This window comes from Entelurus aequoreus, linkage group LG03 (assembly GCF_033978785.1).
Source record: "Entelurus aequoreus isolate RoL-2023_Sb linkage group LG03, RoL_Eaeq_v1.1, whole genome shotgun sequence".
In the NCBI taxonomy this organism is placed as follows: Eukaryota; Metazoa; Chordata; class Actinopteri; order Syngnathiformes; family Syngnathidae; genus Entelurus; species Entelurus aequoreus.
The window spans coordinates 31435236-31448995 of NC_084733.1; the positions used below are offsets into that span (position 1 = coordinate 31435236).

General features: G+C 39.2%; 1 protein-coding gene across 6 annotated transcripts in view; it reads left to right on the forward strand.

The window, feature by feature from the left end:
- LOC133646340 (leucine-rich repeat and fibronectin type-III domain-containing protein 5-like) overlaps positions 1–13760 on the forward strand; it is a 277314-nt gene that overhangs the window by 218074 nt on the left and 45480 nt on the right. For all 6 annotated transcript variants that reach the window (XM_062041594.1, XM_062041593.1, XM_062041592.1 and 3 more), the window contains 3 exons: positions 256–411; positions 2369–2628; positions 6109–6576. In XM_062041594.1, coding sequence (XP_061897578.1) covers positions 256–411; positions 2369–2628; positions 6109–6576 — 884 coding nt within the window. The remainder of the gene's footprint in view (positions 1–255; positions 412–2368; positions 2629–6108; positions 6577–13760) is intronic.

The window sequence follows — 13760 nt, forward strand, 5'->3', positions numbered from 1 at the left end:
TTTGGGCACTCGATTTTACGAAGTGATACACGGGCAAACAGATTCGTTTGTTAAGTGAAATTTTACAAAAAGCATGGCAAACTTTCTGTAAAACTTTTAGTCATAAAACAAATCCTACGAAAGCAGGACTCTTGGTACAGTGGGGACGCAGGTTCAAATCCCAGAGATAGAGGAACAGAGTGTGTGAGATGTATTACGATGTATGGATTACAGAGCAAAATCAAAGATTTTGTCCTTCTCCCTCCAATCCAACAGAGAATGATAAGCCTCCATACCATGAGTTTGGACCACAACATGTTGGACTATATTCCAGAGGGGACATTTTCTTTGCTACAGAAACTCAACCGCCTCGATGTCACATCAAATAAACTTCAAAAGCTCCCACCGGACCCTCTTTTTCAGCGTGCACAGGTATGTTGTTTTGCCTTCTGCATTATTGCCAGCACACACATAGGACGCCCAGCATGTGCGCGTTTACTCATGTGGGACAGCATTAGTAACTAGAAAATGCAATTTCAATAGAAATTGTGTAAGTACTGAAATGCTAAGTTAATACGTTAGCCAGATAGCGCCAAGTAACGAAATATAAATATAAATTCTAAGGCCTGTCAAATGAGCAAGAAAGCAAGTATGCCAACATGTTGACGTTAGCAAGCTAATAGTTAGCATGCATGAACATCAAAACATTTGACTCTGAGGTGTACACCTGCAAAATGGCTAAAAATCTAGTATGCTAACTTGTGCAGTCAAAGTATCTATTTTTAATTATTATATGATTTGTTGTTTTAGTTATTCACACTCCTGAATTAGGATTAATCCTGATTAATCACAATTTATTAATGGTTTGCATAATTTAAATTAACTTGAAAAAAGACCCCAATATTTTGACACAAATACATTTTTATTGTCAAAATGTGAAAATTTTTAAAATCGATCAATCAATCAATCAATGTTTATTTATATAGCCCTAAATCACAAGTGTCTCTAAGGGCTGCACAAGCCACAACGACATCCTCGGTTCGGAGCCCACATCAGGGCAAGGAAAAACTCAACCCAGTGGGATGACAATGAGAAACCTTGGAGATGTGGGTAACATACCCCCCACCCCCCCTCATCTAGGGGAGACCGGTGCAATGGACGTTGAGTGGATCTAGCATAATATTGTGAAAGTCCAGTCCATAGTGGATCTAACATAATAGTGAGAGTCCAGTCCATAGTGGGGCCAGCAGGGGACCATTCCGAGCGGAGACAGGTCAGCAGCGCAGAAATGTCCCCAACCGATGCACAGGCGAGCGGTCCACCGTGGGTCCCGACTCTGGACAGCCAGCACTTCATTCATGGCCACCGAACCTGTGCCCCCCCCTCCACGAGGGAGAGGGGGGCAGAGCAGAAAAGAAAAGAAACGGCAGATCAACTGGTCTAAAGGGGCCACATTGGGTTAAAAAAAATTTGGCCGGGGGCCAGGCTGTGTATATATATATATATATATATATATATATATATATATATATATATATATATATATATATATACATATATGTGTGTGTGTGTATATATATATATATATATATATACACATTGTCTTTATAATCTGTTTTGTCATTTAACATCAATTAACATTGATGTTCATCAACATTTAACATTGTCACGTTATCGATGGGAAAATTCATTTTTAGACTATATGATTTGCCTGAGCGACTAGGAGACACCAAGAGTAACAAGCGGTAAAAAATGGGTTAGAAAGGAAAGATAGAAAAAAAAATACAATAAAAATATATATATATATATATATATATATATATATATATATATATATATATATATATATATATATATATATATATATATATATATATATATATATATATTTATTTTTTTTTTTACTTGGGACTTCCTGTGGGCCAGATTTTGGATGCTGGGGGGCCCGCGGGCCGTAGTTTGGGGACCCCTGATTTAAAGGCTAGAGTATACAAATGAGTTTTGAGATGGGACTTAAATGCTTAAAAGGTTTCCATGCATATTGGCTCAAAACTTGTCAACAGTTTCATCAAGTCTCATTAGGTAACTATCCGCCGTTAAGGTAAAGGATTATGTACAGTGCACTCGGAAAGTATTCACAGCGCTTCACTTTTTCCACATTTTGTTATGTTACAGCCTTATTCCAAAATGGAATAAATTCATTTCTGTCCTCAAAATTCTACACACAATACTCCATAATGACAATATGATTTTTATATATTTTTTCCAGACATAAGCCATTTCTTAGAAAAGAGATTTGCCAAAATGCACCTGATGAGACAAAGATTGAACTCTTTGCGGTGAATGTGTTTAGTGAACTAAACACTTTTTTTTTTTAACTGCATTACAGGTTCTGGCCACATCTGGGATCATGTCCTCCTCAACCTTTGCATTGTCATTTGGGGGAAACCCTCTGCATTGCAACTGTGAGCTACTTTGGCTGCGAAGGCTTAACCGCGAGGACGACTTGGAGACGTGTGCTTCACCCCAGCACCTCTCTGGACGATACTTTTGGTCCATTCCCGAGGAGGAGTTCCTGTGTGAACCCCCGCTTATCACCCGATACTCACATGAGATGAGGGTCCTCGAAGGACAGAGGATTTCACTAAGGTATGGGCATTTGTTAAGAGAGTAAAAGCAAAATCAAAACAGCATTGTCGTCATCACTCTATAACTCTAAATTAAGATGAAAGACCTGATGATTACTTAATTTGCATATATATTGGTCACACACTCACAATTATGATAGCTTTTAGGTTTTGTTGTAATGCGGAAATAAGAGGAAACCATAAAGAAAATTGGATTAACAAGGTTTTATTCATATTTGCACCTTCATTAAGTCTCTGAAGAGTCACACTAGTCTAAATTGTTACTGTATTACAGTATGTTTCTGTTGATAAAGCCTACACTTTAACATAGGGCTGGGCGATTATATGATTCTGATCGATGATCGTGATTAATTTGAGTTTGATCACAGTGATCAGCTGTTAGCATATATTACCTCAATAAAACATGGGGTCACAAACGTGTATCTCTCAAATCAACGTCTCCCATTGAAACTAATTGAAAGACATTTTAACATGTATACTGCCTTTTAAGAACACAAACACATTTGCAGATAAGAAAAAAATAAACAAACAATACAATAGAATGTGCTACGAACAACTAGTTTTATGAAGTAATGTAATAATAAAGTACAGCATTTACTTTGGACAGTTGACTTCTACAGTATCTCCTTTGAGCTGCTTCTCCCTCAAACACACCATGACCAGCTTCTCCATATTTTCATAGATAAATGTATGCCGTTGAGATATTATTTTAACCTTCTTGGCTGGCGTGAGACTCATTCTGCTTCAGTATGGTACAGACCAGCAGTGATATGCTCAAATTGCTTCACCAAGTCTGTTACACTTTCTGTCGTGTTTTGGATTATTTCTTTCTTTAATTCAATGAATATCGTCCACTGGCCTTCACACGCCCGTTCTTCTTTCCCATGCTTGGAAAAACAAGGCTATGTATATTTTGGTCGTATCGTATGGGGTTCACTGTGACATGTTACCCCGACTAATGGTTAGGATGCTTGTAACTCAAATCAAAACAGTTAGCCGAGATACAACTCTTATCTCAAAAACAGTCTTGTTGTTGAAGCACTCTTAAGTTGAGGTACCACTGTATTTTTTATCTGTTGATTTATTAGATAATATGAACATTTTAAAGTTATGCAAACTGCATGCAGTACATTTATAATTTTCTTTGTCAAAATCGAGATGGATAAAACGATAAAGTACTTAATTGACACAAATCATTTCCACGCATTCATGGGCTACATAAAATGGTGGAGTGGGCCAGATATAACCAGCAGCCTGAGGTTGACACCTGTGTTGTAGGTGTACAATGCCCTCATTTAAATGCTGCATGAGTTTCCACACAATTGAGGGCCTGATCGACTAAGATCCAAATACCACATGCTAAACAGTGTGCAAATTAGAAAATGAGTGGGCGTATTGCCTGCGATCTACTAATGCGTGTGTACAATAAGGTTTGCACTGGGGCGGCGTGGCTCGGTTGGTAGAGCGGTCGTGCCAGCAACTTGAGGGTTCCAGGTTCGATCCCTGCTTCAGCCATCCTAGTCACGACCGTTGTGTTCTTGGGCAAGACTCTTTACCCACCTGCTCCCATTGCCACCCACACTGGTTAAAATGTAACTTAGGTAATGGGTTTCACCATGTAAAGCGCTTTGAGTCACTAGAGAAAAGCGCTATGTAAATATAGTTCACTTCACTAGGACTGTGTGTACAACTGATAACTGGCTTGTACATGCAGTCTTTTTGATGGAGCTGCAGCGCGATGACCTGCTAGTTGGCACTTTTTTTCCAGACGTACTAAATATGAACGCAAAACAGCAGCTGCAGAACAGTTTTAGTGTTAATAATAAATCACACTGTTTGTGCTATATAATTATATTTGAATTTTTCCCCCACAGTTTCACAGTTTTGTGGGTGTTGTGATGATCAGCATACCTTTTGCTTATACTATTTTTTTTGCTCACTTAAAGGCCTACTGAAATGATTTTTTTTTATTTAAACGGGGATAGCAGATCTATTCTATGTGTCATACTTGATCATTTCGCGATATTGCCATATTTTTGCTGAAAGGATTTAGTATAGAACAACGACGATAAAGATTGCAACTTTTGGTATCTGATAAAAAAAAAGGCTTGCCCCTACCGGAAGTAGCGTGACGTAGTCAATTGAACATATACGCAAAGTTCCCTATTGTTTACAATGATGGCCGCATGAAGTGAGAGAGATTCGGACCGAGAAAGCGACAATTTCCCCATTAATTTGAGCGAGGATGAAAGATTTGTGGATGAGTAAAGTGCAAGTGAAGGACTAGTGGGGAGTTGAAGCTATTCAGATAGGGAAGATGCTGTGAGAGCCGGGGGTGACCTGATATTCAGCTGGGAATGACTACAACAGTAAATAAACACAAGACATATATATACTCTATTAGCCACAACACAACCAGGCTTATATTTAATATGCCACAAATTAATCCTGCATAAAAACACCTGCGTGTTTGTTATGCTAGCTCCTAGCTCCTCTGCTAGCTCCTAGCTCCATAGAACACGCCAATACAATTCAAACACCTGATCAACACACACAATCACTCAGCCCAAAAGACCGTTCACCTAACCCAAGGTTCATAAAGCTTATATATTTTTAAAAAGTTACGTACATACGCAAAAAAAAGTTGCGCACATACGGTCAAGCGATCAAATGTTTAGAAGCCAAAGCTGCATACTCACAGTAGCACGTCTGCGTCTTTGTCATCCAAATCAAAGTAATCCTGGTAAGAGTCTGTGTTGTCCCAGTTCTCTACAGGCGTCTGTGTATCGAAGTCAAAAGTCCTCCTGGTTAGAGTCTCTGTTATCCGAGTTCTTCCATCTTGACTGCATCTTCCGGGAATATAAACAAAGAAGCGCCGGCTGTGTACTGTTGTTGCTGACTACGTTCGAAAAATACGTCCATTTCGCACCGACAACTTTCTTCTTTGCTTGCTCAGCTTCCTTCTCCATAATGCAATGAACATGACTGCAACAGATTCACGAACACAGATGTCCAGAATACTGTGGAATTATGAAATGAAAACAGAGCTTTTTCGTATTGGCTTCAATGTGGAAGGCATACCCGTGTTCGCCGGTCTACGTCACGCGCATACGTCATCCTCAGAGGCGTTTCGAACCGGAAGTTTAGCGGCAAATTTAAAATGTCACTTTATAAGTTAACCCGGCCGTATTGGCATGTGTTATAATGTTAAGATTTCATCATTGATATATAAACTATCAGACTGCGTGGTCGGTAGTAGTGGGTTTCAGTAGGCCTTTAACAGACACAAGTTTAGTAGATCAGCTTTGCGTGTGCTATCATGTTTTCCCACATGTTTTGATACATGCAAATCCTTAGTAAATCAGGCCCGTTAAAATAAAGTAGCTGCAGTTTAGTATTTAGATGTACAAAACGTCCTATTGTATTCTATAGGTACCATATTAGCAGATTTGTTTTACTGTACTCTTTCACTCTTCAAAAGGTGTAAGGCACGAGGTGACCCAGAGCCGGCCATCCACTGGATATCCCCTGATGGCAAACTGGTCTCCAACTCCTCCAGGACTCTGGTCTACACCAATGGAAGTTTAGACATCCTCATTAGTACTGTGAAAGACACAGGCTCCTTCACCTGCATCTCCTCCAACCCGGCTGGCGAAGCCCACCAAACCGTAGACTTGGTTATCATAAAACTCCCGCACATCTCCAACAACACGAACAACATCCAGGAGCCCGACCCTGGATCATCGGACATTTCCACATCCACCCGAAGCGGATCCAACGGAAGCAATGTAACCGGCGACGTGAAGGGTGCGGTCGAAAAGAGGGTGGTGACCGTGGAGGCCACCTCGTCAACGGCGTTGATCAAATTTAACTTCCAGAGGAATATTCCAGGCATTCGGATGTTCCAGATACAGTACAACGGGAGCCAAGATGACTCACTAGTGTACCGGTAAGTCGCTACATCACCATTAAATGCAAGGAAACCAAATACTGGCCAATGATATGGGAAGGTTGAGAATGACATGCTGCATAGATTGCATTACATTGGAGTGCATGCAAATTTAATGACCGTTGGGAAAGCTAACACATGATATCGGATCTGATTTGAAATATGGCAATACAGGAACTGATAACAGCACTACACGGGGGTTACAAGGGCATCACAATGATGCAAACCGATTGAAAAATGAAAATGTGAACCACCAAACAGGCATATGCTCATTTTAATCATTGGAATAATTAAAAGGGCATTTGATACTTACAGCAAACATTAGTGCTGTGTGACATGGCCAAAAATATTCATCCCGATATACACTACCATAGCGATAAGTATGTCCAAACATGTCATGGGTACTTCAAATTTTAGCCACAATTGTATTACTGAATATCCATGGGGAAGGCATGGCGAAGTTGGGAGAGTGGCCGTGCCAGCAATCTCAGGGTTACTGGTTCAATCCCCACCTTCTACCATCCTAATCACGTCCGTTGTGTGCTTGAGCAAGACACTTCACCCTTGCTCCTGATGAGCCTGGTTAGCGGCATGCATGGCAGCTCCCGCCATCAGTGTCTGTCTGTGTGTGTGTGAATGGGTGAATGTGGAAATAGTGCCAAAGCGCTTTGAGTTCCTTAAAAGGGTAGAAAAGCGCTATACAAGTACAACCCATTTACCATTTTCCTGTTAATTTTGTTGTTTTGTAAACCCAGCTGCTGCAAGCTCCACAATCGATTAGAAATTAATCAATCAATCAGACTTTTAACTTTGATTTAGATACTGTGACAATTCAAATACACTCAAAGTTCGATTATAATTATTGATAATAACAATAATTGATATTCTATATAACACGATCATATAATGGACCTCGAATTTTCACCCGTTTACATTGCGTTGTGGTGGCTGGTAGACTGGGGTACAGGACAAGCTAACATGGTAAATCTGTTATGCGTCTCACTGTAGCTTTTAAGCCGTTTAGGGCTGCTACAAACTGGGCAAGTTAGCTCAATACGGCCAATGCGAGGAAGTGTGTCCACGGCATCTAAAGTTACAAAGTTACTCTGCTCTAACTGGCGGACATGAGAAGGGTGCAAGAACAACACAAAGCCATACTAGGGCTGGGCGATATATCGATATACGCGATATATCGCGGGTTTGTCTCTGTGCGATATAGAAAATGACTATATCGTGATATTCGAGTATACGTTCTCACACAGTTGCTTTTAGCTGCTGGCATTACACTACTCTCCTCGCTCTTTCCTGTGTCTCCTTCTCACAGACAGACAAGCGCACCTTCTTACATACGTCACATACTGTCACGTCATACGTCACATACGTATACGCCCTCGCGCAGCAAAGAGGTAGCAGCATGGGTAAGGTTAGCTGTGATGCTAGCGCAGCCGTGCGAGTGGTAATACGTGAGAGAGAAGGTGTGAATCTGGTAGCAAATGAAGGAATACTTAATTCCCCAAAAAAACAGCAGGGGGTCCATCGTCTGGCGGTGGTTTGGCTTCAAATGGGAATATGTCGAACGGACAACCGTAATTTGTCAAGTGTGGGGCAAAAGCGTGGCTATAAAAAGTAGCATTACTGCTAATATGTAGCATCATTTGAAAAGTCACCTGCTAGAGAATGAAGAGTGCTTACTTCGCACATCAACATCTCCATTTGGTGCCACACGCCCACACCATTGAAATGCAGAGGCAAACATTTCCAGATCAACACCGTATGAAAAAAATAGTGATTTTTTTTAGTTGTGATTTCCTTCTCTGCATGAAAGTTTTAAAGTAGCATATATTAATGCAGTATGAAGAAGAATGTTTTAAAGTAGACACATAGAATCATCATACTGCTGTGATTATATGCATCAAGTGTTCATTTAAGGCTAAGGCAAAATATCGAGATATATATCGTGTATCGCGATATGGCCTTAAAATATTGCGATATTAAAAAAAGGCCATATCGCCCAGCCCTAAGCTGTACTCATGTTTTTTCCTTCACTGGGTCGAGTTCTTGTTGTCTTCGGAGCGGAGGGCTTCGGACCATTCTGAGCCATTCTGTGACGTGGCATCACAATCCACCATTCACGTCACGTCTAGTTTGGGGATCATTTTATTGTCTTCTTTCGAAAGAAAAGGGTAAAAACTAAGGATTTCTATATAACGCGACCTCGGGAATAATGTGATCGGTATTTAATGGACCCCAATGACCGCGTTATATCGAAATTTGAGTGTAATGTAATTTACCATTTAGGAATTTCAGCTACAGGCATTAAACATAGCATTGAGTGTGCTTAAAGGGGAACTGCATTTTTTTGGAATGGTGCCTATTGTTCTCAATCATTATGAGAGACAAGAACACAAGAACTCCTACTCAGTGGCCTAGTGGTTAGAGTGTCCGCCCTGACCTACTCAGTGGCCTAGTGGTTAGAGTGTCCGCCCTGAGATCGGTAGGTTGTGAGTTCAAACTCCGGCCGAGTCATACCAAAGACTATAAAAATGGGACCCATTACCTCCCTGCTTGGCACTCAGCATCAAGGGTTGGAATTGGGGGTTAAATGACCAAAAATGATTTCCGGGCGCGGCCACCGCTGCTGCCCATTGCTCGCCTCACCTCCCAGGGGGTGAACAAGGGTGATGGGTCAAATGCAGAGGACAAATTTCACCACACCTAGTGTGTGTGTGACAATCATTGGTACTTAAACTTTAACAAGTCATTTTTTTATTTTAAAGACGATAAAAAACAACGCTTTGAAGATGCGGCTAACGGGAGTCACCATTGTAGCCTTCAAAGCCCTCAAACAACGTCAAACTTTCCAACGTTTTTTATACACACTGCAATTATATATATATATATATATATATATATATATATATATATATATATATATATATATATATATATATATATATATATATATATATATATATATATATATTAATTATACACACTGCAATTATATATCTATACCTGTATATATATATATATATATATATATATACGTGTATATATATATATATATATTATACACACTGCAATTATAAATATATATACCTGTATATATATATATATATATATATATATATATATATATATATATATATATATATATATATATATATATATATATATATTTATATATATATATATATATATATATATATATATATATATATATATATATATATATATATATATATATATATATATGGGCAGCACGGTGGAAGAGGGGTTAGTGCGTCTGCCTCACAATACGAAGGTCCTGAGTAGTCCTGGGTTCAATCCCGGGCTCGGGATCTTTCTGTGTGGAGTTTGCATGTTCTCCCCGTGACTGCGTGGGTTCCCTCCGGGTACTCCGGCTTCCTCCCACCTCCAAAGACATGCACCTGGGGATAGGTTGATTGGCAACACTAAATTGCCCCTAGTGTGTGAATGTGAGTATGAATGTTGTCTGTCTATCTGTGTTGGCCCTGCGATGAGGTGGCGACTTGTCCAGGGTGTACCCCGCCTTCCGCCCGATTGTAGCTGAAATAGGCTCCAGCAACACCCGCGACCCCAAAGGGAATAAGCGGTAGAAAAAGGAAGGGATGGATATATATATATATATATATATATATATATATATATATATATATATATATATATATATATATATATATATATATATATATATATATAAAATGTAGTAACAGACACGTTCATAACAATATATAACATGTACAATATTTACCGTATTTTGATCATTTTAATCATTGCCGGAACTAATTCCTCAGCGCACTTCTGACTTTGGTAACAAATGCTTGCGTTTTCTTTTTGTTTGTCCTGTCCTATTGGCAAATCCTATTGTTGTTGTAGATGCCCATATTTGCTGTACGAAAGAGAAGTGTGGGATACTTCTCTTATTGCCTTATTTGTATTTGACTATATCAAATGGATTTATATCAATGTTTGGCGCAGCCGGGCCAGAGCAGGAGGGGATAGAAAGGGGAAAAAAGGAAAACAGAGGGGGAAATTGTGGGGGCAATAGCGGGATAAGACACACAGACAACAACAACAACAACAACAACAACAACAGAACAACATCAGCAAATACGATATGTACAAATATGACACGAAAAGTGATTGCAAAGAAGCAGTTAGTGAAGTAAATATTAATAACACAGAAATGACAATGAACATTATTACACCACAAATGGAGCATTAAAAATACCAATAGAAATAGCACTATTGATAATGAATAATAACAATAATTACCTCTATTATCCACAATACAATTGTTTCAAATGCAACAATACATATATGCTACTCAGTGGTCTAGTGGTTAGAGTGTCCGCCCTGAGATCGGTAGGTTGTGAGTTCAAACCCCGGCCGAGTCATACCAAAGACTATAAAAATGGGACCCATTACCTCCCTGCTTGGCACTCAGCATCAAGGGTTGGATTTGGGGGTTAAATCACCAAAAATGATTCCCGGGCGTGGCACCGCTGCTGTCCACTGCTCCCCTCACCTCCCAGGGGATGGGTCAAATGCAGAGGACAAATTTCACCACACCTAGTGTGTGTGTGACAATCATTGGTACTTTAACTTTAACTTGAACTTTAAATGTAATGATAACTTGAAATACAAAAGAAAGCAGATAAATGGAAGGGAAGAAAGAGAAGCAAACTATATTAACCTAGTAGATTGTTATAGTTATAATAGGTTAAGCTGTCTCAGTGTCCCCTGTTTTACCCAGTTTCGTTAATAACTACGTTAATATATGCTTGATAAAACGTGATTATAAGCATGAGTGTATGTATGCATATGTGCTTGTATATGTACAGTATGTGTATATGTATGTTTGTACAGTGACTGTATATGTACAGTATGTGTATATGTATGTTTGTACAGTGAATGTGCGCGTGGATGTATGTACCGTGAGTTTGTATGTACAGTATGTACTGTACTTATGTATGTATGTGGGAGCGTAGGTACCTATGTATGTGGGTAAGTACCAATGTGTGTGCGTATGTATGTATTAATGAATTAATATACGTATGTGTGTATATATAGGTATGAATAATTGTGTGTAAGTGAGTATGTATGTGAAATTATATGTACAATATATGTGTGTGTGTGTGTGTCTTCTAATTATGTCGGTAACAAACAACGAAGACGACTATTTTTGGACAAATGAGGATTCACAGCCTTATCTTTTTGAAGCTGAATATACGGAGGATAAACTACTGCTTCTGGAAGCGGGCACAAAGGAAAAGTGAGACGTTGGAGCAGACGTTACCCGATAGAGTGAGATGAAAGCGACTTAAAGCTGCGAAATGTGGAATTTGAAGACATACTTTTTTGATGTAAATGGAGTGCTTACCAAAATAAACCGTCCATCGAGTGAGCCACTATTATATTGATCATGATACATGCAGCACGTCATGCGTGTTATTACAACTACATACACTGTCTGGCTCGCTGCGTACGGACAAAACATGAAATGCGGACTAATAGTTTACAGATACTGTAATATGATTGTTCATGTTTTTCAGTCAGTACAGATTGGTGTCCTATCGCAGTGTTGTGCATTACAAACTCAAACGCGTTTCGTGCTGACGTAGAAGCTAGCGTATCTCTTGCCGTAGTTAGCTTTTACGGCCGATGTGTTGGTATGCTAGAAAAAGAGTTCCTCAAGTGTTCGCTCTTACAACAACAATGTTGCTACAGCTTGGTTATTATACGGGTTACGGAACGTAAATGAGGTATGGTTGACATTTTTTTAAGCATTTTGAAAGTGATTCAGAGGTAGAATTGATTGCTCACATTAGCTGCATTGTGAGCCACCAAGAACAAGCCGATTTTTACATGTTAAAATAAAAACAAACATTTGTCTTCTTGTCTCTCATAATGATTGGCACAATTCCAAAAAGAGTGCAGTTCCCCTTTAAGGGGGACCTATGGTGATTTCATTCTACATTTAAAATACTTCCTTGTAGTCTAGATAATATGTATTGGATTTGCTTTGGTGTAATTGTTGCTCCACAGTCACTTTTATAACCCGTTTGAGTCTGTCTGCAAGATGTTCGATTTCGGAGGCATTCCCAGATTGCAAATGAAACCACACCCCCACCCTCTCCAAAAGTATCATCATTTATCTTTTGAAAATGTATACTGTTTAAATATCTATCTTGAAGTTGTCACTGATAAATTGTTCCCTCCAACGGTACTCTTCATAAATAATATAGAGAGCCCCCCGGTCACAACATTAGGTACACCTGCACACTCTCCGATCGATTCAGACTGTGCATAAATAAAGCTGCTTTCACCAGCATTAATGTCACTGCATATGCACTGCATGCCAAGATTACATTATAAATAATGCTTTAGCTTGCCTTTTTTTTGTGTTTCTGAATAGCCTGGAGCAGAGGGTGAGGAACTCTATAGTATATAAATTCCAGTGAAATGCATGGCATTATTTATAAAAAAGGACAAGACAATTAAAAAAAAAAAATACAAGTAGTGTTAGTACCAGCCCTTACTTTCGACAGTGCTTACGATAGTAATGTCTACACATACTGTATGAATTTAGAAATGGCATATGTATTATTTTGGTGTCTGCGGGACTGCTTGTCATAGACCATAGACCGATGCCTTTGGACAACAACTCTGTTAAGCTATTTTGGGTGTGTTTTGTTCATCATTTGGTGTTTTTGAGATATTGTTAGTATTTTGTCGCATTTAAACACTGTGTGTCTGTACTGTTCTTCATGTCGCGTCTTCAAGTGACAGAAAATAATAGACACCTATGGCCCCATCCTTTACATATAAGCCTACCATTGTTTGGTCAATGTCTGACATTTTTAATCCAAACAATGGAGCGCCTCTTCCCTCTTTTTAGCACCAATTCTTATTCTGGTGTTGTCGGTTTACCTGCCATTATGCCCTCCGTCTGTGCAATGTTGACATCCATGCTCCTGCCGCTTCTTTCAAGTAACATAAAAGGGCTCCTTCAAAGCAGTAGTGTTTAGCTGCAGCCCAGATGTTAAAATAATGTTATAAAAAATAACGACAGTTGTATCGTACAATAGACATTTTTATGTCGTATTACGATATATATCGTAATATCGCACAGTACCGATGTTGTTAAATGTGCCAAA